General features: G+C 40.3%; 2 protein-coding genes across 5 annotated transcripts in view; one reads left to right on the plus strand and one right to left on the minus strand.

Moving 5' to 3' along the window:
* Nucleotides 1-23900, minus strand: part of BRME1 (break repair meiotic recombinase recruitment factor 1) — an 82106-nt gene that overhangs the window by 49723 nt on the left and 8483 nt on the right. The window contains exon 2 of the mRNA XM_058166023.1: nt 22831-22967. The gene's annotated coding sequence lies outside the window, so the exon portion shown is untranslated. The remainder of the gene's footprint in view (nt 1-22830; nt 22968-23900) is intronic.
* Nucleotides 1-23900, plus strand: part of CC2D1A (coiled-coil and C2 domain containing 1A) — a 66651-nt gene that overhangs the window by 23534 nt on the left and 19217 nt on the right. For all 4 annotated transcript variants that reach the window (XM_058166020.1, XM_058166017.1, XM_058166018.1 and 1 more), the window contains 11 exons: nt 706-1072; nt 4431-4555; nt 5787-5859; nt 7739-7852; nt 10227-10357; nt 11512-11584; nt 13609-13724; nt 17892-18024; nt 18684-18856; nt 20068-20190; nt 22750-22808. In XM_058166020.1, the coding sequence (XP_058022003.1) occupies nt 706-1072; nt 4431-4555; nt 5787-5859; nt 7739-7852; nt 10227-10357; nt 11512-11584; nt 13609-13724; nt 17892-18024; nt 18684-18856; nt 20068-20190; nt 22750-22808 (1487 nt within the window). The remainder of the gene's footprint in view (nt 1-705; nt 1073-4430; nt 4556-5786; nt 5860-7738; nt 7853-10226; nt 10358-11511; nt 11585-13608; nt 13725-17891; nt 18025-18683; nt 18857-20067; nt 20191-22749; nt 22809-23900) is intronic.

Here is a 23900-nt window from a genome sequence, read left to right on the forward strand (position 1 = left end):
AAGTACAGTAGTGACATGGCTAGCTATTGGGATCTTACCTGATTTAAGAATGAAAACCTCTACAGATCTTGGCAAGATGCAGAAGTTAGGGTAAGACTTGGGCTGCGGTGTGGCTCAGGCTGTAAGACAGCCTGTTATTAAACACAGCTGCTTGCAATTACTGCAGGCTCGAGTCCCATCAGGCCCAAGGTTGACTCAGCGTTCCATCCTTTATAAGGTAGGTAAAATGAGGACCCAGATTGTTGGGGGGGCAATAAGTTGACTTTGTATATAAATATACAAATAGGATGAGACTATTGCCCTAAACAATGTAAGCCGCCCTGAGTCTTCGGAGAAGGGCGGGATATAAATGTAAATTAAAAAAAAAAAAAGGTTTACAAGAGTCTTGAAGGTACTAACAAAGCTATAAGTAGATGTGGCCAGAGGAAGGAAACCCAAGATAAAGATGGAGCTTTGACAGATACGGAGAGTGCCACTTGAACAGCTGATAAATGAAATGAGAAATGCTTTTTTTAAAACTTCAGTGGTAGATAACCATTGTTTCCCATGAGGATTTTATAATGCTCCAGTCTTATCTATATTGAAGATCCTTTTGGGATGGGTAAAGGATGTGATTTTTAAAAACCATGTCATTTTACTGGGGGCATACTCAATTTATGGATGAACCTGCAAGGTGCTGTAATTACATGATGTCTTTTTCCCCAGACTCTAGAAAACCTATTGACCTCTGTAAGGAAGGGCAAAAAGATAGATGAAGATGAGATTCCTCCACCAGTAGCTACAGGAAAGAGTAGTAATTGCCCGCAAGCTGCTTCTTTGAAGACCGCTCCAATCTCACAGCCCTCCACACCAGAGGAAAGTGAAGTGTTAACCAACCACTTTACTCCAGAGCCACCAGCTGCAGCTCTTGAACAATCACCATCTATATCATCCCCTGGGTTACAGTTGCCTCCCAAAGTTCCACCACCAAAACTTCCGAAACCAAAGATTTCTCCAACAACTAGCCCACCACTCAATTCCTCAGAAACGCCCCTGGAAACATCTGCCCCAACAGCATCTTCTCTTTCATCAGGTTAGTACTGAACAATATGAGCCAGCTTAAAGTGACCAAGAGGAAAGGTGTTGTTTTTTATTGAGAAATATAATTTTCTGCAGAGGAAACAGTCTAAAGCTCAATTTAGCTTTGATTCTTGATCCAGTATTGTTTTGAAGGAGTTGAGTACAAGGTAGTTCAAAGGACTAACTAAAATGCCACGAGAAAGTGACAAGCTTTCTAGCTCTCCAAAGTCTCTATCATCTCAGTCAGCCCAAAAGGTAGGAAAGGAGAAAAAGCAGTAGAGAAATCTGTTAATTTTACCGGGTATCATGATTGTGAGGTCTATATGTCAACCGTCCCACTCAGTCATCTAACAAAGAAAGAGATGCAGCTAGGACACTATAGCAGATTCTCCAGTTTGGAAATTCCAGATTGACATAATGAATTACAGAGAAGAGCTGTTAATAGGGCCAGGAGAAGGGAGATTTAGGTACAACCCTGTTAATGCTCATGAAAATAAAATAGAAGTTGTAAAGGAAAATTAGAATACAGAACAATTACAGTAAGATTTTTGCAGGATTTAGAGACCTCAGTGGATTAATATTTATATTAGCTAAGTAATTGTAATAGGTATATAGGAGCTTTCTCTTTCTCCTCAGTCTAACTATATTACTTTACTTTTGGACGATTATTTGTATAAGGATCTTTTTTGTTAATGTTCAGCACCTTAATGTTTGAGATTTGGATTTGAGTTAATCTTCCTTGCATCATTTTGAATTTAATTTAGCATTAATTTGTGTATAGATAGGATTCTTTAGTTAGTTTCATCAGAATAAGTGTAGCCAAGATACAACATGCTTTTTGTTCATTGACTAGGTCTGATAACAGCAGCTGAAAGGATTAAAAAGAATAGAATCAAAGCAAGCTTTATTTTTGTTCTTCTCAGATCCCATGCATTTGATGTCTTATGTTTGATAGAAACCACTTAAAAAAATCTGTTGCCAATCATAAACCTTTGTAGTTGGTCCAGAGCATAAATCACAGTAAAACCTTGTGCTAATATTTTCTTTTGGGAGTGTATAGCCTTAGCAGAATCACCGAGATCTAAAGAATAGCTTATGTACTCATGGTGTATTCTTAAGCCACTATTCCTCATGGTAAGTTGCTTTTGAAACAGATTTTTGAAAAACATCTGACATATTTCATGATGGCCTGCCAATCAAAAGGTGGTTAGAGACATACGATTCTTGAAACAAATCAGTGAGGGTCTCTTACTCCCAGTTCATCAGATCACTTTGATAGAGAAGGTAACATTGCGATCAGCCACTAGTTTCTGATATATTCTTCCTACACCAAGTATAAATTTGTGTGCCACAATATAAGTAGAAAAGTAAATTGCAAATATAATGTATTGCAATAGTGTTCAAATATTTATATATTTCTTGATTAAAATATAGAAGCTGGAAAGCATAATTGCATGTCTCTCACACACACCCTTCAAGTAATTTTTGATGCTTAGCAACAGCCCCAGAATTTTTCCAACTGCTATGACTGAGCAGTCACCCAGCTGATTTTGAGTCTACATTGGGACTAGAAGTCACAGTCTTCAGGTTTCTAACTCAGTGCCTTAACTTTTACACTGAACTGGCTCTACACTTAGATGCTTACAATTATAATATAAACTAATTAGCAAAAGCAATAGCCCTTAAACTTATATACTGCTTCACAGTGCTTTACAGCCCTCTCTAAGAGGTTTACAGAGTCAGCATATTGCCCGCAACAATCTGGGTCCTCATTTTACCGTCCTCAGAAGGATGGAAGGCTGAGACAGCCTTGAGCCTGGTGAGATTAGTCACTGATAACTAACTCAGTCAATATTTTGTTAGGATTTAATTTTTTAATCTCACTTGTAGCGAAAGAAAAAAATTAGCAAAAAGAAAAACATATAAAAAGTGTTTATTTCTGTTTTTGTGTTTTTATGGTTTTAATTGATGATGTTCACCACCCAGTGTCAATTGGATTGAGATGGGTGGCTATAGAGAGTGAATGAATAAATAGATTGGATAGCTCCCTTTAATTTTTCCTGCCATTTTTTCCTTCTTCCCTACATGCTTTATTAATTTAAAAATGGAAAATTCTATGAAGATTTTTATAATGATTTTTTTAAACATTATAGCTAAACAGATACAAACTAATGCAGACTACAAAAATAAAAGAATAAAAAGAAACAGTAGCGCAAAAAGAGAATTGAAAAAGAATACAGAAAAGAAAAAAATAAGAATATAGGAATAGAAAAGAGAAGAAATATCTAAAGAAGTGACTTCCTCCATACAATCAAGATAAACAGTTTTAACAACTTATCACCTTCTGTAAAAATATAACAAACAATCTCTTCATCCCCTATCTCATCTCTTATCTATAAACAAATCTTTAAAACCTTGTCATTCAGTCCTAGTCAGCAGAAGTCCATTAAGGAAAATTCTATGAAGTTACCTAGGATCATGGACCTTGTATAACCTGAAATTCAACACATGTTAATTCAACCTTTTTTGGCTGGAGAAGTTAGATGCTCCTTCACGTGAAGCGAACTCTGAGGTCATGCCAGTGTGGCTCTAGTTGGGCCCCATACATTCTGCTCCCTCCTTCCCAGGGGTGAAATGTAAAATTTGTTACTACCGGTTCTCTAAGCGTGGCTTGGTGGTGGGCTAATGTGACTGGGTGGGCGTGGCCAACTTTTTTTTTTTTAACTTTTAAAAGCATTTTTTCTACAACCTCTTCAGGTGAAGTGTTTGTAAAAAAATGCTTTTAAAAGGCTCTGGCGATCAGGCAACTCAGCTGGGATCACCAGAGCCTTTTAAAAGCATTTTTTTACAACCTCTTCGGCCGCGGGGCAGGGATTTTTGCTACCAGTTCTCCGAACCACCTGCCGCCATCACTAACAGATCAGGCGGGAGCATTTCACCCCTGCTCCTTCCCCATCTTTCAGTCGTAATCTATATTTTTATTGTGATTAGATATAATACTTTTATGATTATTGCTTTTAATGCAAGCCATCCAGTGTTGTTTTGCAGCAAGATGGGTGGCAAACAGATTTAATACACAAACAAGCTGCAAGGCTGAGAAAGGCCCGCTTGCCTGCTCTGCTTTCCCCAGTCTCTGCCGAGTGATCCTCACAGTCGCCGTTCATGCAGAGTCATGAGCTTGGGTTGGACTCCCACTGAACCCCAACTCAGGAGCCTGGAGTTTTGTAGCACCCAAATTAATATTAGGGGGTAACTTAATCTTTTGTGTGCTCAGTTTACCTTCTGTGCAGGTTTGTTGAGTAGAATGCATGCACATATGTGCACCCTTAGATGGGTACATAAATTGTGACAGCTTCCCTCTTTGCCCTTAGATGCTCCGAACTCCAGCACTCAAGCTGTCCTGCAAGCCAGAGTACGGGAATATAAACTGGCTGCCCTGCGTTCTAAGCAAGAAGGTGACATTGAAATGGCCACCAAATATTATCGCCTGGCAAAGGTAGGTGTGTTTTCAAAGTAAAGTAACACTCACTTTTTTTAAAAAAGAAAAAAATCCTCACTGGGAAAATTAGCAAGGAAGAAAACGTTTCCATTGTTTTTCTACCTGCCCTCAAAACTCTTGAGTATTATTTACTCTACAGTAAATAATGTTGCTTGCTTGGCCTGGCATAACATGGGAACCAGCTGCTATATTCTGTAATCCATGTATGAGCCAATCATGACTTGATGAATAAAAGTATAATTTAAGGAAAGATATAAACCAGACCAATAAATGGAGCAGGCACAAAAGCTAGAATTTGCATAGGTTGGGTTTTGCTCTATATTCTAGGATGGCTCACCTTCAGATATATCATTTGATTCTGATGTGAGTCACTTCACTTCACTTCACTTCTTCACTTCACTTCACTGACATCACCAAAATTAGGTGGATGCCTTTGCCTGAATTGTCCAGTTTTTATGACAATTATGCAAAAGCAGCCATTCAGATAAAAGCTTATGTAGTATTTTGGCTTAGGGAAAGTCTGCGTCTCCTGCCACTGCACCTGTAGTTCTTCTTTCATATTCTCCCCTTTGGATAAGAGGGATCTGTCTGGCAGGCTGGTAGTACAGATAACAGAGATAATGAATCTGGAATGTTTCTGCCTCATGCAGCCAGTAAAAAATACTTGATGGGGAAACTAAGTAGAATATGAAGCAACTGCTGTATTTCCTCTATTGCTTGGCAACTTCTCTGATCCACTCCTCTTATGAAGAGGTTGGCAAACTTCAGATTTAGGTTTCATACTTTTTACATTCAAAATTCAACTGTGAAATTTAATTGCTCAGTCACAGTGGTTTTTATCTGAAAGTGTACAAGTAATTTTTGACTTATAACTGGGACTGGAATTTCCTTCATAAATTGGGGCGATCGTAAAATGATTTATCATGTGACCGGATGTGGTTTTATTACCATTTTTACCACAGTCTTTAAGCAAATCCAGCTTCTCCAATGGATTTTTTTTTTTTTGCTGGAAACCAGTATAAAAGGATGCAGAGTGTAATTTACCTGACCCAAATTGCAATTATGTGACCATAGGTGGGGGTCCAGTGGCATAAATGGAAGTAGAGGTCATAAAGCACTTTTTTCTGAGCCATCATAACTTTGAACTGTTGTTAAATGAGGAGCTGTAAGTCGAGGACAATGTGTATAGAAGAACAAACACTTACTTGCCTGTATTTGTGTTTTTCAGAGTTTTGAGCCTATTTTAGACTCTCTTCATAAAGGAGAAGCTGTGGATCTCAGCAATCTGCCGCCCCCTCCAGGTGAGAATGGAAAATAGCCTATATTTGTCTTCAGCATTATCTTTGTTGAAAATTTGATTATACAGATCATGCACCAGAGAGTCAAATCAGATGGCAGTGAAGATAGTAAGTCTTGTTTCTTTTAGAGTTTCATTGTCAAATGCTTGCATTGAAACATGAAACACCAATCAGATTGCTAGATGAAAGTAAGTGGAAGCTTATTGATTTGTTCCTCAACTCAAAGTATGGAATAATCCCAAACAAAGTACCAGCTGTCATAAAAGCTAGGCATTCTAAAGTGGAAATACAGACCTTTAACAAAACACTGGAATAATCCTTAAGTGACAACTGCTTTTCACCTAGGTATAGACAGGGAAGTGGATATAGCTCTTAATTTCTCAGCAGTTTTCAGACATCAATTATTTTCTGTGAAAATAAATAGTAGGGAATTCAGTAGACTTGCCTTTGCGTAGGATATGTTTCTGATTTACACAAAGGTATTGTAAAACACTAAGGCATGTAGAATTGCAATAGTCTGCAGGGCAGGTGTTTGGGACTTGTAAAGAAAAAGTGAAGGTCTAATGGAATTTGATTCTTCTTTGTGGCTTCAGTGTAGTCCTAGCCATGATCAATTAAAGGACAATTTTAATTTTGCAATCTATCTTAGCTTGATACCAATTCTTATGTCATCATTTCAGGTTCTTATAAAGCAGAAAATATTTGTAGCTTAGGGTTGACATGAGGGGGTCCTTGGTGCTCTATGAGCTTGCTTGTTTTCATGCAGATGTTTCATTACCCAAACTAGGTAACATCAGTCCAATAATCAAGTAAACAATACCCCAATCAAGAAACTACCCAGGAAGCCAGCAGCAAACAGTCCAACCAAAGAATCTCTAAGACTACCCCCCACCCCCACAAACCCTGACAGGCAAGCCACTAGAATATAAACTGACAGCAAACAGTACTCCTTACTAGCACTGATGTTTGTTACCTAGTTTGCAAGAAAACAAGCAAACTCAGAGAGCACCAAGGACCCCTCATTTCAGGTTCTTACTAAGAATCCAAACTGTGCTTTTGTTTCTAACTTTGGCAGATATAAATGAAATTGACTCTAATGTTGAACTGCTTGGTCTCCTGCTTCAGTGCAATGTTAGGGGGTTGGGGGTGTTGTGGTAGAAGAGATATTTAAGATATATGGGTATCACTGTGTAGTGTCTGCTTAGTGGTGAGAACTGAGAATTCTCTCATCTCTGGAGAAAGGTGATGAAATCCTCAAGATTCCTGTCCAGCTCAGAACTTTCATTTATCTGCAGGATTTATGTCCTGACTTTTATTTGAATGATCTAAAGTCATTACATGGTTTGTAATAATGGATTCTCAAGTTATATAATGCAGAAATTCCATCCAAGGGCAGATACCTAGTATCCTTCCTTACATTCTACCATGTCAGGCAATTGCATTGGAACGGAAAGCATTGTTTGTGTATATTTGAGTTGATCAGTATGCTTTGAATGCCTGAGTTAGGATGGGCTGAGAAGAAGAGGTCAATTAGGGCCTGGAATGAAATGTAATCAAGAATCACAAGAGGGACGGGCTTTTCCCAGAGTTTAGAGATAGTGGAGCTTGGAATGTCTGGTAGACAGGAAGAGAGCAAGGTATACTCTGGCAATTCACAGAGTATACCTACAGTTATTGATGGTAACTGTTTTAGTCCAGCAAGATTCCTGTGCATAGGCAAACAACAATAAAAAAGCTACTCAGAAATAACTCCACATGTCGTTCTTGGTTTTTTGAGCCTGATAGAAGCAGGTGATATAACTGCATCTTACCTCCTGAGCTGAAATGCAGACAGATTAATTAGCTTTTTAACTTACTTTTGTTGGTTATCTGATTTCCGCAGATCAATTACCTAAGGAGATGTTATCTTCACGTGTACAACAGACTCCGGTGGCAACAGCAGCACCATTTGCTCAAGCAGTAAATCATCCAGCCCAAGGAGTCTCAAGGACAGCAGGTAGGAACTCCAAAATACTTTGGTGTTTTCTTGTTTGTTGATAATAATGCTTCTTTGTTTATTTATTATTTCAATTTATATGACTGCCCATTTCAAATTCATTTAGGTATCTAATAACAATTTCAAATACCATAAAACAACAGATTACAATAGAAATAATATATACTGTATATAATCAACAGCCAAAGTAACAACCAAAACAAACAGCAACAAATCAATATAACTATTGCATGGGCTCTGAATCCCTCAGCTTAGTGAGACAACCATGTCTTTAAGCTTGCACAGAAAGCCAGCAGGGTCAGGACCAACCTAAACTCAGGGAGGAAGGGGATGTTGACTCAAAGGGTGGCCACCGCAAGAAAAAGGTGCTCTTCCTGGATCCCACCATATGGCACTTCCTAATAAATGGGATGGAACTATGCCTTTTCTGCCATATCTGATAATCAGAGAAGTGGTCCCTTAAATAACTTGGCTGCGTGCCATAAAGGACTTTATAGGTCTAGCCCAATAGGATAAGAGACTGTGGCCATGTTCTCGCAGAACATCTCACCCTCTGTCACCCCAACCATCACCACAGAGTTCTTGTGATGCAACCTTAAACCCACAGAAAACCCTTTCTCCCACAACCCATACTGTCTAGCCCCCAGGTTAGAGAATCCCTATGCAATATTCTTTGCAGTTCAATTTGACGTATGAGTGAAGGGATATGTACTGCTGCTGCTATTTCCTTCTGTGATTAGCATGGTGACTTTCCTACAAAAAGACATCTTGTTTCAGGGTACATCCTGGACCTCTGAGACCTGGTGTCTCAAGTCCAGTTCTTCCAGAATTAATCTATCTCAGACTAGATAGTATTGGGTTTCTCATTCAAAGAATGAGGAAATGGAAAACAAATAGAGAAAGTTCAAGGAGCAACATTCATAGCTACCGTGTTTCCCCAGAACTAAGACACATCCTGATAATAAGCCCAATTGGGCTTTTGAGTGCATGTGCTAAAATAAGCCTCCCCCCCAAAATAAGCCCCCCCGATACTTGGACGCATGCGCAGCTGCTGCGCAAACAACACGATGTGAGGAGGCGAGACTGGAGAGGGGGGAAAAGGAGTGAGAACACGCCCTATGCACCCCTGCCATCCATGTGGAACGGCCTCGCAGAGACTGGTCCCATAAACCCTAGCTCATACACCTCTTCTCTTAATGGCGAGCTGGACACATCGCTGCTACTCGGGAGAAGAAGAGAGAGAGGAGATGCTGCGAGAGAGCCCATTTCTGACGTTCTTCTCCTCCTGGGTGGCAGCAGCATGTTCAGCTTCCTGAATTTGGCTTGCTGATCTCGGCCGGCGAGGGGGTGTGGCAGGTAGGGAGGGGTGAGGTGGTGGAGAAGCAAGACGCATGGAGCGAGACGGGACTCCCCTTGCCATCCCCTCGCCCAACATGGCAGGAGCTAGAAGTCAGGTAAGACACGGTGGAGAAGAAAGGCAGAGAGACAGACAGGGAGAGAAGCAACAGGAGTGAATATCCTCCCATCCACTTTTATTTGGTAATGGCGCGCTAACCATTTAGCCAGATCTCAACTCCACATCCTTTGGAGATTTGGGAGGCTACTATTTTTTCCTCCTTGCTTTTCTCTCCCCCCCCACCAACAACTTCATTCTTTAACTGGGAGGGGAGGGCGTGGGATGAGGCGTTTCTTGCTTCAGCTGCACAAATGGCCTTAAAGTTCAGCCCCGATAGCAGAGTGAAGCCTCCCCCCTATCTCTTGGGTTCAGTTCGCGCAGCCCGGACATTGAAGGCTAGGGGGGTGGCTTCATTCTGCTGTCAGGTGCTGTTTTCACAGGAAATAACGAAAAAGCTGCCACGATTGCTGGAGGCAGCGGCCTTAGTGGCACTGGCGAAGCAGCCGGTCAGCGCTCCGGGGCAAGGTTTAGGGATAAGACCCCCGATAATAAGGCCAAGGCCATATTTCGGGGGTCAAAAGAAAATAAGACTCTGTCTTATTTTCAGAGAAACATGGTATCTAGCTTAACTTACCTTTGAAAAGAGTTGAAAACTTTCTAAACCTATTCTATTCTGCTCCCGTCACAGAACAACTATTTTATATGAGAGACATGATTCTTCAGTTAAACCTTCCTTTGAGTCCCTATGAATATAAGTAAGGGAAATTTGTGCTTTTAATATTTAGAAAATATTGCTTCTAGGGAGGTACCCTCTGTCATGTGACCTTCCACCCTCAGTCTGACGTGACCACTCTTGGGTTTAGTACCTAGCAATCTAACCAAGCACTTCTCTGCATATCTCCCTGGGTTCTGGAAGGCCTCAAGCTTTTAGATCTTTTCTGCCAGCATGCTACCTAAAATTCTGCCTTTGGTTTCCAGAGAGGCCAGCACCCCCTCGAGATATGATGGAGGCCTTGCAGCAGAGGATGGACAGATACAAGGCGGCGGCAGCCCAGGCAAAGAGCAAAGGAGAAGACAGGAAGGCCAGAATGCATGAACGGATTGTGAAGGTGAAGTGGCTGCCTATTGTGACTTTGGATGTTCATTTGCTGCACCAAGCCTCAGGCTGTAACTGGGAAGAGCACGTAGAGCAGAATTTGAAATTCTTGAATGTTTTCTGCTTTTTCCTATTGTCTCCCTAGGGTGGAATTATAGGTTCTATTAATTGCACAGATACTGCAACCATGCAAGACTCGGATTTTGCTCCAAGGAGGAGCTGGTGGAGACTAAAGCAGCTTTGATGCTTTTGTTAATATTCAGGATCTAAGATCAGTATATAATGTTAGTGTCAAATGTGCCCCTTGATTGCTCTTTAGAAAAATGATCTCTAGTGGGCTATTCTCAGAACAGTTAGAGTTTGCTCTCCACTTCCCCCCTCCCCCATTTTTTCTGTTTTTAATTCTTTATGGAAAAAGGAAGCCTCTAGAGCAGGGGGTCTCCAATCTTGCCAACTTTAAGTTTTGGGGACTCAACTCCCAGAATTCCTCAGCCAGCTTTGAATTTTGGAAGTCCACAAGTCTTAAAGTTGCCAAGATTGGAGACCCCCTGATCTAGACTTTCTGCTTCTTGAAAGGGGAATTTCAGCGTGAATTCCTTCGCCACTATAGACAGAAAGTTAACAAGTTTGAACAAAGCAACCTATTTATATATTTTAAAAAGTACACATTCCAGAGGGAATTGCAGAATAGCTTGATAATATTCAAGTGATATGGATTAAAACATCCCAGTGGCAGCTCATCAAAAGAGCATTCTATTCCATAGTACTTGCTTTTGATGTGCAATAGAAAGATTTCAAATTTTTCTATTTTTTTGAAATATTTTCAAAATATATTTTTTTAAAATCTAAGATTTCAAAGCAAGCCAGGCCTTTTAATGAAAACTTCTTATACTAGCCTTTTCCAATAACAAACAAGATGTGTGGGGCTACAAATTCCATTTGTCATTGCCAGCATCCTAGGAGTTATATGGAATATATCAAGAGAGCTGTTATATTCTTTCTTAGCAATATTGACTGAATGATTATTTGAGAATATTCTTGATGCTCCTGATGAAGATATAAAAATAATACTATATGCAACCATTTGGACAGAACCAATCTTGTTATACAAAGACCATATTCTTAAAGGGATCTTGTAGCTTATTGCTTTTATTTTTATTCTCCCAGCAATATCAAGAAGCCATCAGAGCTCATAAAGCCGGGAAACCTGTGGAGTTTGCTGATCTTCCTGTGCCACCAGGTATTTATTTTCCAATTCTGCTAGTTATCTTGCTTTGCTTTAGGATTTTTCTATACTTTCAGTGCCAGGGTTAGGAATGCATATCCAGGAGTATGGCAGGTAATGGAGCAGACCACATCTCTTCCCTCTACAGGTAGCCTTGTCCCTTTTGAAAACTGCCCTGCTAAGCTATCCTACTCACATTAAAGAGAGTTTTATACTTTACTCGCTCCTGGCTGGCTATGCAAGATTCTTTTTATATACGACATGTGAGAGTTTTATTTTCAACCTGAAGTATGTCAGTTTATTTGAGGCTTTGCTTTGCTTGATTAGACAGATTTGCATTCACATGAGTGCTAATCAAGACTGCTCGGTCTTGCCATTGGCCTCTGTGAATGGAGACTGCTTCCTGGAACACTTTTAGGGAAGCTTCTTTGCCATTCACAATTTTCTACAGGTAGTCCTTGAGTTATGACCATTTGTTCAGTGACTGTTCAAAGTTGTGATGGCACTGAATGAAGGGACTTACAAACAGTCCTCACAATTCCAGTCATTGCAGCACCCTCATAGTCAGGCGAACAAAATGCGGGCATTTGGCAACCAGCTTGCACTTATGATCAGTTGCAACATCCTGCCGTCATGTGATCACTGACCTCTGCCAGCTTCTACAAGCAAAGTCAGTGGGCAAGCTGGCAGGGAAGATCACCAGGGGCTTGGAAATGTCTTCACCCCACCATTTTTCTTTCTTTGCTTGCTGGATGGTGGTGAATGGAAGGATTTATATTCCTTGCATTGTACTGCATATGCAGTGAGCCATGTGCAGATCTATACATTGGGGAAACAAAACAACCACTTCATAAGCACATGGCACAACATAAGGGAATGAACCCATCAGAACTAGACTCAGCAATCCATCTGCATTTAAAAGACAAAGGCCACTTTTTTGAAGACAGCAAAGTCCACATTTTGGACAGAGAGGACCCCTGGTTTGAAAGAGGAGTCAAAGAAGCCATCTATGTCAAAATTGAACAGTCCTCTCTCAACAGAGGGGGATGGATTTGATCTATCTCCAGTCTACAACACAGTCTTTTCAACAGTTCCAAGAAGGCTCCACATCCTTTTGCACTACTCAGGTGACCCTGATGACACAGATAAACCTCCAGGTGGCCTCAGCTACTTGCTAAAAGAATGAAAATGACCAGCGGTCTGCAGGAAGTGTAAATCCCCGTCCATTCCCTACCATCCAGTCAGAGCTGAAGAAACTTCTTGGATGAGAAGCAAAATGTCTTCAAAGAAAAACCAGAAAGTCCAGTTGCCTCTTGAAAAAGCACCTGTGGGACATAGTTTACAAGGTGATGATAGAATGTAATACTTTATTGCATCTGGCCTATAACATGCTTACAGAAGCATCCTCTTGATCTGACGGGAAGAAAAAGACACGTTTTATAAATGCCGTCCTCTTACAGTAGTATAATGCAAGAACACAAAACAATTCCCAAATAGATGATTTTTCTAACTCTGACTTTACCTGTGCCAACCTAGTGCCATCACACAGTGTTGAATTTTCAGTTTTCATTATTTATCTATCAACTTTAGAGACTATTATTGTTAGCCAGAGCGATTCTGGCTAACAATGGTAATACTGGCTGGAAATGCTGGGAGCTGTAATGCAATATATCTGAGGGGATCTCAGGTTGGGAAAGGATTTCTATGGTTTTTCAAAACAGCCAATGCCAAAATAGCGGAAACCCATGTGGACTTTGTTTCCATTCCTAAGTGCAAAGGCTGTTATTTCAGTTGTACTCTTTTTTTTAGCACAAAAACTTCGGTTCTGTGAATGGCATCTTGGAAATCTAATTGCAGTCTGGGGCACTCTGAGTAGATAAAACTCTATAGTTTTATTCAAATACATGACAAAATTGATTCCTTACTAATTAGTGAATGAGTCACTGCCAAGTAGCCAAGAATGACACCAAGCAGCTGGCAATGATGCCATTTTTAGATTAACTGTCATTTCACCTTTAGCTTTTTGTCATCTTTGGCAGGTTTCCCTCCCATCCAAGGAATGGAATCTTTGCCAGGAGATCAGAGTTTGGGAGGGATCCTTGAAACAGCAATGAAACTAGCAAATGAGGATGAAGATGTAGAAGAGACAAAAAAGGTTGGACTAAGTACTAGGCAAGATCTTAAATGCTTTCCTCCAACATCATGTGTGTGCCGTGGTTGACAGAACTGGGTATAAATTGGGAGTAGCTAGAAACCTTAATCAGAACAAGTATATACAGTATTTCCACCTGTTTGGTACTACCACCTTCTCTGGGTGGCATTGATTATATTGTTTCCCTTTTTATTCTAAATTGTCTAACCAACTCAATCGCCTCCTAAATTACCTTCATCGATTGCACCTTATACTGTAAAACAGCCAAAATGCTACACAAACCTGACCCACGTCAGCCTTTCATGTCTGCTTTGGTTGGTGTTGTTTATCAGGAATGCCAGCAGTATGTTGTGGTTCCTGCCACCTCTTGCTAAAATAGTTTGGGAGGAATGGAGCCTCTGTATCACAGGATGACTTTCAACATTTCTACAGAGAGGCTCCCTTTTTTTCTACAGGTGACAAATGAACTTGCAAGAGACAAAGAAGAAAAAGTCTCCTCTAATTATCATACTGTGCAGAGGTGGGAGGAAATTTAATCAAAATCATCTAGGTTTCTCCTTAGTCAGAGCCAAAGACCATCTTGAATAGAAACATTATGCCATACTGTACTTCTTACTATGCTGCACATCTAAAGCAAGATATGAGAAAAGATGTTCCTTCATCTCCCACTTGGGAGTGCTAAGTTGATTTCATAAAGTTTAGCAAGTACATGTGAAAAGAAGACAGCTTCGCTATCTGTTGCTAATTTTCATTCTTGCATTTATATCGCATTCTGGGAATTATACAGACAGAATCTTACAGATCTACAGTATAATGTTAAACTCTGGGCATGGAGGAAAACTGACATTCCCAAAAGTGAAAAAGCCAGAAAACACTGAGGGGAAAAGCCTTACTTCATTGAATAAGCACTGAGATAAATTAAAATCGTATATATAAGGGCATATAAAATTATTGAAATGAGTGTGTTAAAAATAACAAACATTTAAAAATGGTATAGAGCAGTGATGGCGAACCTTTTCGGCACCAAGTGGCTAAACTAGGATGTGTGCATGTGCGCGTATGTGCCGGAGTGCCGGAAACCCAAAAACCATCTGGTCTTCAGGTTTCCAGTGCTCCAGTGTGCGTGAAGACCAATCAGAAGAGCAGCTGGTGACGGCACACGTGCCCACAGAGGGCTCTGCATGCCACCAGTTTGCCATCATAGATATAGAGTGAGAGTCAGTGAAAATGAGGTTCATATAGTTATGTGAAAGAGTGTCTTGCGCCTTAAAGATAACTGAATTTGATGCACAGTGATTTGAAAGTTAAAAACTAAAGGGAGCAAAAACCAACCACAAATACCATGGAGGTAATGTGTTTTCCTAAGCAAAGGACTTTGTATTTTTGGCTAATTATGAAAAAGTTGGGAGGAACGAGGTTTATTTTTGAATGTGGGATTATTTGAATAGAGGAGGATGTGTGATTCGAAATTGCAAGAGTGAAAAGGTGATAGAAACCAAGAAACAGAAAGTTTAAAAGCAAATCTGAAAAGCTTGTAGAGAACAGTTCTTATGAATTAGAGTTTAAAACTACCAAGAAGTTTTTATGAAGTGAGATGTGGTCGGGGAAGGCAGCAAAGTAAAATACAGTGTTTGGGGTTTTCAACTCTCCTACCCACCACCAGGACAAGAGTTAGCTGGCCTTGGGAGGGGAGGGGGGCAATCTATTGCTGAAGGGTGGAACAATAACTGTCTTCTGTCCCCACCCTGAACCTCATAGTGTACAAATTGGGGGATCCTTGACATCCTAACTCAGCATGTGTACACTTGAAGCAAACCTAGTGGGAACCTAGGCCCCATGCCATTGTCCACTTTTCCCTTCAGGCAAAATTTGCAGTTAACAAGGAGGGCCAGGCATATTCCAACAACAAGGGCTCACCAAAAAGGCTGTTACAAAAGATCGGTGTTCTACTTGGCTGAAATGGTCATCACTGAGGGGTTCTCTCCTCTATATTCTTGAGAGCTGGGATGGCTATCTTTCTCTTAAAATAGCACTTTGGTAGTGACTTTTTAAAAAAAACACCAAATAACTAGGGTTGGCAAGGTTGAGAAAAGTAGAAGGGGAGGACAACAGATAAAGTGGATGTAGTGGATCAAAGGAATGGCAAGACTATGCTTTGAAGAGATTCAGATTATGACTATGTCAAACATTTGTGCAGTTAACAGGACACAAGTCTGTCTTCCTGACCCCTAACTAATTTGCATGTGTATATTAATTAAGCCCAAATATTTGAAAAATAATTAGTGTTCTTTTTTGCCGTTCCGTTGATAACAGGATCATGCCATTTGTGAAATCTAGATTTTAGCATGAAAGCCACATTGCTAGAGTGATCATTTGAACCCAAAACCTTTCAGAGGTTTTGGGTTCAAATGATCCTCAGGCCTGGCCCCAGGTAGTCTGTTTTGGATGATGCAGTTTTCCTTTTAAAGGAAAAGATATGGGGTTTGGGAAGTGTCCTTAATGCCAGTCTGTCACTAGAGGCACAGGTGACCTTATTGGTATCTGTACCCAGGTTTCAGCTAGTGCACCACTACGACCCAAACTGGATCAGATTAGCTTTGATCAGAGATTCATACCATAATATAACCTTGACTGGATTCCCACTCATCCTTTGGAGGTCTTTGGAAAAGGTCTGGAAGCTTACAACAAAGGCATTGTAAATAGGATAATAGGGACCACATATCATTGGTCTTGGAAATGCTGTGCTAGATCACTGTGATTTACTGGACTTGGTTTAAAATGTTGATCAAAAGTGACAGATCCCAAATGATCAACAATTGAGATTAGACAGGAAAGCCCTGCTTATGATCTATTAGTGAGTTTGGCTTACAGCGTAGGGGCTAAGAGTGGAACCTTCTCAATGACAGCACTCCAATTACGCAACTTCTGAGGAGTGTTTGTTTTCCCACCCCACCCCAATTTATCCCTTTTCACATATAATCAGCTACTGCAGAACCTGGGTATCTTTTAGATTGCCTGATAGTTTGCTTTCTTCGTTTCTTATAATGAACTTATTTTAATTTTTTTATATTTATTGCTTTTAAACCTCATTTTTTTGGGGAGGGGGGGATGGTTTCATCTTTGGGGTTTTCCTCTGAGAGGAAGACTATTATAGAAATAATGTTCAAAAGAAGACTGAAATAGATTTTAAAGCAATCTTGATAGATTAGAGAAATCGATTAAAAGTAATAGAATGAAATAGAAATGAAATGCATACCTGTAGATGGGAAATACCTGGTTTGGTAACAGTATTTTTGAAAAAGAATTTGGAATAATTGTCTCAAACTGAACATGAGGAGGCAAGATCATTCTGTTGTGGGAGTTTTTTAAAGAAGAGATTGAACAGCCATTTATTTGGAATGTTAGAGGGTCTCCTGCTTATGTAGGGGGTTGGACTAGAAGACCTCCAAAGTCCCTTGTAACTCTGTTATTCTATAATTTGGATAGGAAAAAAGGCAAATGCACTTTAGAAGTTAGAGAAAGTCATTGTTTCACTTTGTTCTGCATGGATCAGACCCACTTTGAGTATTGTGGCCAGTTCTGACTACCACACCTAAGAAGAGAAAATGGGAGCAAGGATGATCAGGACTGGGCATTGGAGCCCGAAAGGAGATTTAAGTGTATGTTTAGTGTATATGCTGAGGATGTTTAGCTTTGAAAAAAGATGATTCTGTGTGTGTATGTGTGTGTGTGTGTGTGTGTGTGTGTGTGTGTGTATTTCCTAGCACTTTTCAAATATCTGAAAGGATGTGACAGAATAGTCAAAGCCTTGTTCCAGCATGCTACACAGGGAATGAATGAAAGAAAAGCAGATCTCAACTGAATGTTAAAAGAAAAAACATGGGGTATGAGCAGTTTGATTGTGGAACCAATTATCCGGAGAAGTAGTGGATTCCTTTTGGATTCTTGAACTGAGCAGGTGGGTTGGCCTTGCTGATCTAAATTGCCCTTGGCAATTCTAGGATTGTGGGATTTTATTGTAGTAATATACTCTTCAACAGACACCACTGAAAGCATCTGCCATACCTCCAATATTGTTTGGACTTTTTAAACTGTGGAAATATACCATTGTTACATTGGTGCTGAATCACATAAGGAACTACTTCATACGCATAATCCTTGCTCTTTCAGCCTGACACCTCTCCAGCGTCATCCAAGCTGGCCCCCTCAGTCCAGCCGAAACTGCCCCATCAGCCAGGCCCACAAGCTGCCCTCGCAAAGCCAGCCCCAACTGGTAAAAGTGCCCCCAAAATGATTGCAAAAGGTAAGTGTTCTTTTTTTTTTATTGTACTCATTTCCTTTTTCGTCTGCATCATATTGCTGCTGGTATCCTCAACCCAGTCAATAATGTAAACCTGTGGCTTGCATTCTTTGGAATGCATAAAGATTGTGAGTCAGAGACGGAAGAAGAAAGTAGGCAAATTTGAGTATCTGTTCCATTGCACTTTTTGGTGATGACCAGGTGGTTGACTAGGATGGACAGAACTTCTCAAGAAATTTCTCCCATATTTGGGTACTGGTGCAACTCTCCAGCTACCTACAGTATTAGTTCCTTTATAGGTTTCTCCCTGGTTTCTCTCAACTACGCAGTATGAAACTATGCCTTAGCTTTTCCCTTCCTGCATCTGTGTGTATCATGTCTGCCCAATAATAGGTACCTACATACACATCTATCTATCACACTGAGGCAACATAGCAAGACCTGAGCAGGGGATAGATTTACAAATCTTCAAAATCATCTGAGTACGTGTCTTCTCGTACCACCCGTGCTGTTGTTAAATGGCAATTGTTTTGCACAGAGCATGACCAAATTAGAGAATGGGTTGTACAACAAATTTCCCTCACCCATATGGAAAATTTCCTTTCTTGGGTTTACCAATTACTCTGAATAGTATTTCCTCTGCTTGCTATTCATCCCTGCAGCTCAACAGCAGTTGACCTTCTTAGAAAACCGGAAGAAGCAATTGAAACAGGCAGCTCTCCGAGCAAAGCAGCGGAATGACATTGAGGGGGCCAAGCTGTTCTTATGTCAGGCCAAAGGGCTGGACCCCATGATTGAGGCATCACAAAGTGGGCTCCCCGTCGACATAAGTAAGGCAAGTTGTTTTTCTGTCCGTCTAGGGAAGGAGTGTGTATCCCTTGACTCGTAGATGTTCTGTAAACATCCCACTTGTTTAGTACAATCTTCTTTTAAGTGTGAAGCAATTTTGATGGCAGAAATTGGAGTATCTGGCTTATGAAACTTCCAAGAGAACTTCATTTAAAATGAGTTTGGCAACTTTTTCAGTTCAAGGAAATGCCTGAAATCTGATGAGATTTTAATGATCTCATGCAAGAATATTGTAATCTCAGAAGATTTTGGCCAATTGGATGTTTTCATTTAATCTGAGTGCCTGCAGCCAGGATTTTACTCTGTTTTGCCATTTTTTATTTTAAAGAAACGGCAGCTGTTGAAATCTTTGTTTCAGTTAAGTATGGCTTAAGTTTTCAGATGTAGAAACGGTGTCATCTTTGTAAGAAGCATCAGACCAATAGAACCTGGGCCAGATAAAAACGAATTGGTCTGACCCAGCAGGACAGTTCTTACATCAGGCATGAAAACTGAATCAGATTGGAGGACTGGCCCTTTACCTCCATGGATTTGCCAGTTCATGTTAGGAGCTGGGCTTTCAGAAAGAAAGCCTCATCCCTAGCCGGAAGCTTCACCCCAAGGCTATTTGTCTGTTTGTTTGTTCAATACCATTACTCTGAAATCCTCCTGCAGAGAGGATTTGGCTTTCTCTTTGAAGTGGGAGAATAGAGCCTGGGCAAAGTGGAACTGATCCTTTTAGTGCTGATTTGTTTTAATTCTCTCCATTATTTCCCCCTTGAGGAGAAAAATGAGGTGCAAGCCAAACAGGTTTGGGAGAAAGTTTAGAAGACAATGAGAGTTTCACCTAAAGCCTGACAGGTGGATAATGGGCTGGAATTTGAGCCCATTGTACTCCCTATATTACATTCCTGTGGTCCCTTGTCAGAAAAGGGCCTTCAGCTAAGCATCTTCTTAGAGTCTGTGGTTGGTGCAGAATATTTCTGCAACACTCCTCAGGATAAATCACTGAAGTATAGCAGTTCATCTATATGCTTTCCTCCACAATCTAGAAAAGCCTAATATCAGGTTTTTTTTTTAAGAGATCGATTTGGTTTAAGTAAAACAGAGCCCAGATATGATTTCCTCTTGCTGGGATATAAAAAATGGTATCCACGAAGACATAGTATTTTAGAAGTGATTAATTCCAATGTTTGCTTTCTTCTTTCCTTCATATAGGTGCCCCCGGCTCCCGTGAATAAGGAAGAATTCATGCTTGTGCAGCGCGGTGGAGCCAACATTTCCCCAGCAACAGCTGCCCAGTACACTGAGCTTGTGAAGCTAATGAGACAGCAGCATGAGGTAGTAAAAGTTGAAGCCTGAAAGGGGCATGAAGCTCTCCTCTTCTAAGAGATGAGATAGAAGAGATTCTGACCTTTCCTTACTATGTACATCGTTCTTCCTGTACCCTTGTAGTTCTTTCATTCTTCATCCAAACCATTTTTCTGATTGTTCTTTTTGGATCTTGGACAGAAATGATGAAGAAGGGTTGTAGCCTAAAGGCCCTCTCTCTAAATGTGCTGGACGTCAACTCCTAAATTATTCAGGGAGCCTGCTGGCCTTTGATTGTAATCCAATACACCTGGAGAAGGGTCCAGCCCCTTAGAAAGAGAGTCTGATTTAAATGAGCTTTTATGGGAGGCGAAATTTTAATGGCAGCGGCCACATTTGTTGCTTACTTGACTTGTCGATATGCATGTATGTGTGCATTTTTGTGGTGGGAAGTGAGAATTTCATCCAAAAGGATGTGTGGATTTAGGTGAGAAAATGCCTCCGCATTCTTTAAGCAGTTTTTCTCTCACCAAACTCATTTTTGGTATAAACTGTGTTCAGGTAAAGAGTTAGGTGGTAGACTACGAGTGGGTGGAATTGTTTGTCTGCTTGCTACTTTTGTTTTAAAAATCCTGTTTCATATATGGAGCAGATGTCTGGGTCAAGCTGAACTTGGCTTCTTAGGTTGTTTACCATTCCAAAGGATATTAGAGAAGTTATGTTTGTAAGGAAATAATTTATTTCGAGGCAGTTCAGTGGTTTTTAAAATAGAAACTTTAAATAAGAAAATAAAAATTGCCCGAAGGTATTAACTTGATTCTCACTTCATTGCTGTTCAGTTACATCCACTTTTTAATGAACCAATGGATATCATGTAATCAGGATTGTCTGTTAGCAAAAATTACTTTGAGTACTTGAGTACTATGACATACATATGGAAACGTATGACTAGCTTCCCCCCCCCAACTACTTGTATAAGGAATATTATAAAGAATAATATAGTTATCTTGTATTCTTGTATGGACTGCACCAGTAGAGGCTAAACCAATTTCGTTGTATACATGATGTACAATGACAATAAAGGCTTTGAATTGAATTGTATAAGATTATATTGTCACTATCAGAGATAGCATCTAGCAACTTTGACTTCTGTTGACCCCATTTTGATTGCCTTTGATTTTCCCAAGTATTAGCAATTACTCCCAAAGACTGTTCTCTTCAAACTGTGTCCAAAATATCAAGCTTTAGCTTCTTTATTAGTTTTCCAGTGCGAAGACTTGTTCCTCTTTGGATTCTTCTTGTGGTCCAAGGTATTCTCAACATTTTTCTCCAGTACCGCAGTTCAGAGACAACTATTTTTCTTTGTCCAGCTTTTACAGCCAGGTGTTTACAGTATTTGTGATTTCTCTGCATTTTGCCTAAATCTGTGATATTGTTTCTCACTAGTACAAGTAGTCCTCACTTATTGAAAGTAATTGGACTGGCAACTCTATGCTAAGTGACATGATCATAAAGCGTGGCATCAAGTGACTGCATCAACTTACCACAGCAGTTGCTGTAGTTTCGCTTGGCACATTTAAGTGAACTCTGCGTGGCCATTAGATGTGACATCACATGATCGCCATTTATGATCTCCTGCTGACTTCCGCACTGACTTTGCTTGTCATAGCCAGCACCATTACTATTTGAATTACCCCTCTGTTCTTTCCTAGTCACCTGTTAAATACCTCCCATCTTGAAGTAACATGCCAACGTGGTGTTCTTGTCATTTCCCATTCCACTGGATTGTATTTAGTCTGTTCCTCCATCTGTGATGCACCCATCATGGGTCATCCTTCTTTAGGATCCACTCCCAGCAATATAGTCTTAGAGCATGGGTGTCAAGCTCGCAGTGTCACATTGCCGTCACATGATACATCACAATGATTTTCCCCTTTGCGGAGCTGGGTGGGCATGGCCTGCGCATGATGCATCTGGCCCACGGGCCGCCAGTTTGACACCCCGTGCATCATTGGGATTTGCAAGCCCTTTTAGCACTATGAGGTAGCAGTTCCTGAAATACTATTTGTGATATAATGCTTTGAAAATGTAAACATTCAGCTCATTTGCATATGATGTGTAACAACTTTCAAAGTGTCCTGGTTTCACATTCTACATCCTGTGTTATATAGCAGAAAGCTAAGATGGTGAGGGAAAAGTGGAGATATTCCATTTGCCAGTTTAGTGCTCTCTTCTGTGCACCATGCTCTGCAGAAACTGATGATGGTCTAGTAATTTCCCTTGCATCAGATTGGAGTGGGTCACAGACGTGTCTGTTGATCTCCCTAAAGATTCAGTTCTGACAGCCAGCAGCAAATAGGTTGTCCACAAGGCTCAGGATAGAGTTAACTACAGCTACTGGGTGGGGAATGGATTACATCAAAAATATGTTCCTGGGTTCTGTGAGGAAAGAGGCTGCAGACTCTTGCGTAAAAGTTGGGCTTATTAAGGGAAGGAATATGAGTGTTGCCTGAGGGATTTTGAATGGAGAGGAGGCAGCCAAATCTATCACATTTGTTCGTTTCTCATGGGGCTTCCTTTTTGTTCCAGATGTGCATCAGTTACTCAAAGCAGTTCACCCACTTAGGAAATATCACAGAAACCATCAAGTAAGTATATCAGTAAACTTACCAATGCGCTTCTCTTCTGTTACTGCTATATGATCTTCACATTGGCTAGACATGTCCTTGTTGTAATGAATATTCCTTTGGGGAGTTAAGCCATTGGACAGACTTCCTTTGGATTTGAGAAAACAACCACGAAGATTCCTGAAGCAAATTATAGAGTAATTAAAGATAGCAGTAAGCCTTTTGCCTTAGGAAAAGCTGTAACTTCTTGGAAAAAATAATCAGTAATCAGGAGAGGCCAAGTCAGACAAGAAGCATGTTTTCATGTCATAGGTTCACTCACAGCATCTCTCAAACCATGCTGGAAAATATTACTATTTAAAACCTTAGTTGCTGTTGACACTAAGGAGATTTAGCTCCTAAATCAAAAGTAATAATTAGAAAACAGTGGTAAATGATGAAGTTATCTTCTTTGCCCCAGATCATGAGACTATAACAAAATCTTCTCAGGTGTCCATATGCACCTGAAGCATCACATCTTCCCTATGTGTCCCATCTATTTCGCCTATAAAGGTCCATTTTTTGTATATAACTTTTATGGCATGATTGATGGATCATACGCCTGATGTGTTACTCAGTGTTTGGTAACAATTTGCATTCGTTAGACAGATCTGGGACCAATACTGATGCAAAGCGCTCTGTTTTGCATGGAATGTTCCATTTTGCCAATGCAGTTCTCAAAACACAACTTGTTCCCAGATGTCAAGATCCACTGCCAGTTAGCTGTGGCTGGAGAAGTTCCAGTTCTATTCACTGTTTGCAAATAATACTGCTTCTGTTTGCTGGGGTCAAAATTAACTATTTTAGACTGAATTCTTCGGGCTTTTTCATATTCTTTGGCAGCTATCTAAAAGCCAGAGTTTCTATAGAAAATGCATTGAGATGAAACGGATGGGATTGGAAGAATTCCAGCAACTGAATTGCTCTCAATTAATACCACTATATCCCTGTTTATATTATTTATCTTATTTGTATTTGTGTTTGCTTTATTTGTATTCTGGCCATTCCTGAAAACTTTTTAGGAATAAGTCTTCAGTGATATCTCATTAGGACAGAGAGTTTCTGATTTTCTTT

Source organism: Ahaetulla prasina, chromosome 2 (genome assembly GCF_028640845.1).
Source record: "Ahaetulla prasina isolate Xishuangbanna chromosome 2, ASM2864084v1, whole genome shotgun sequence".
Lineage (NCBI taxonomy): Eukaryota > Metazoa > Chordata > Lepidosauria > Squamata > Colubridae > Ahaetulla > Ahaetulla prasina.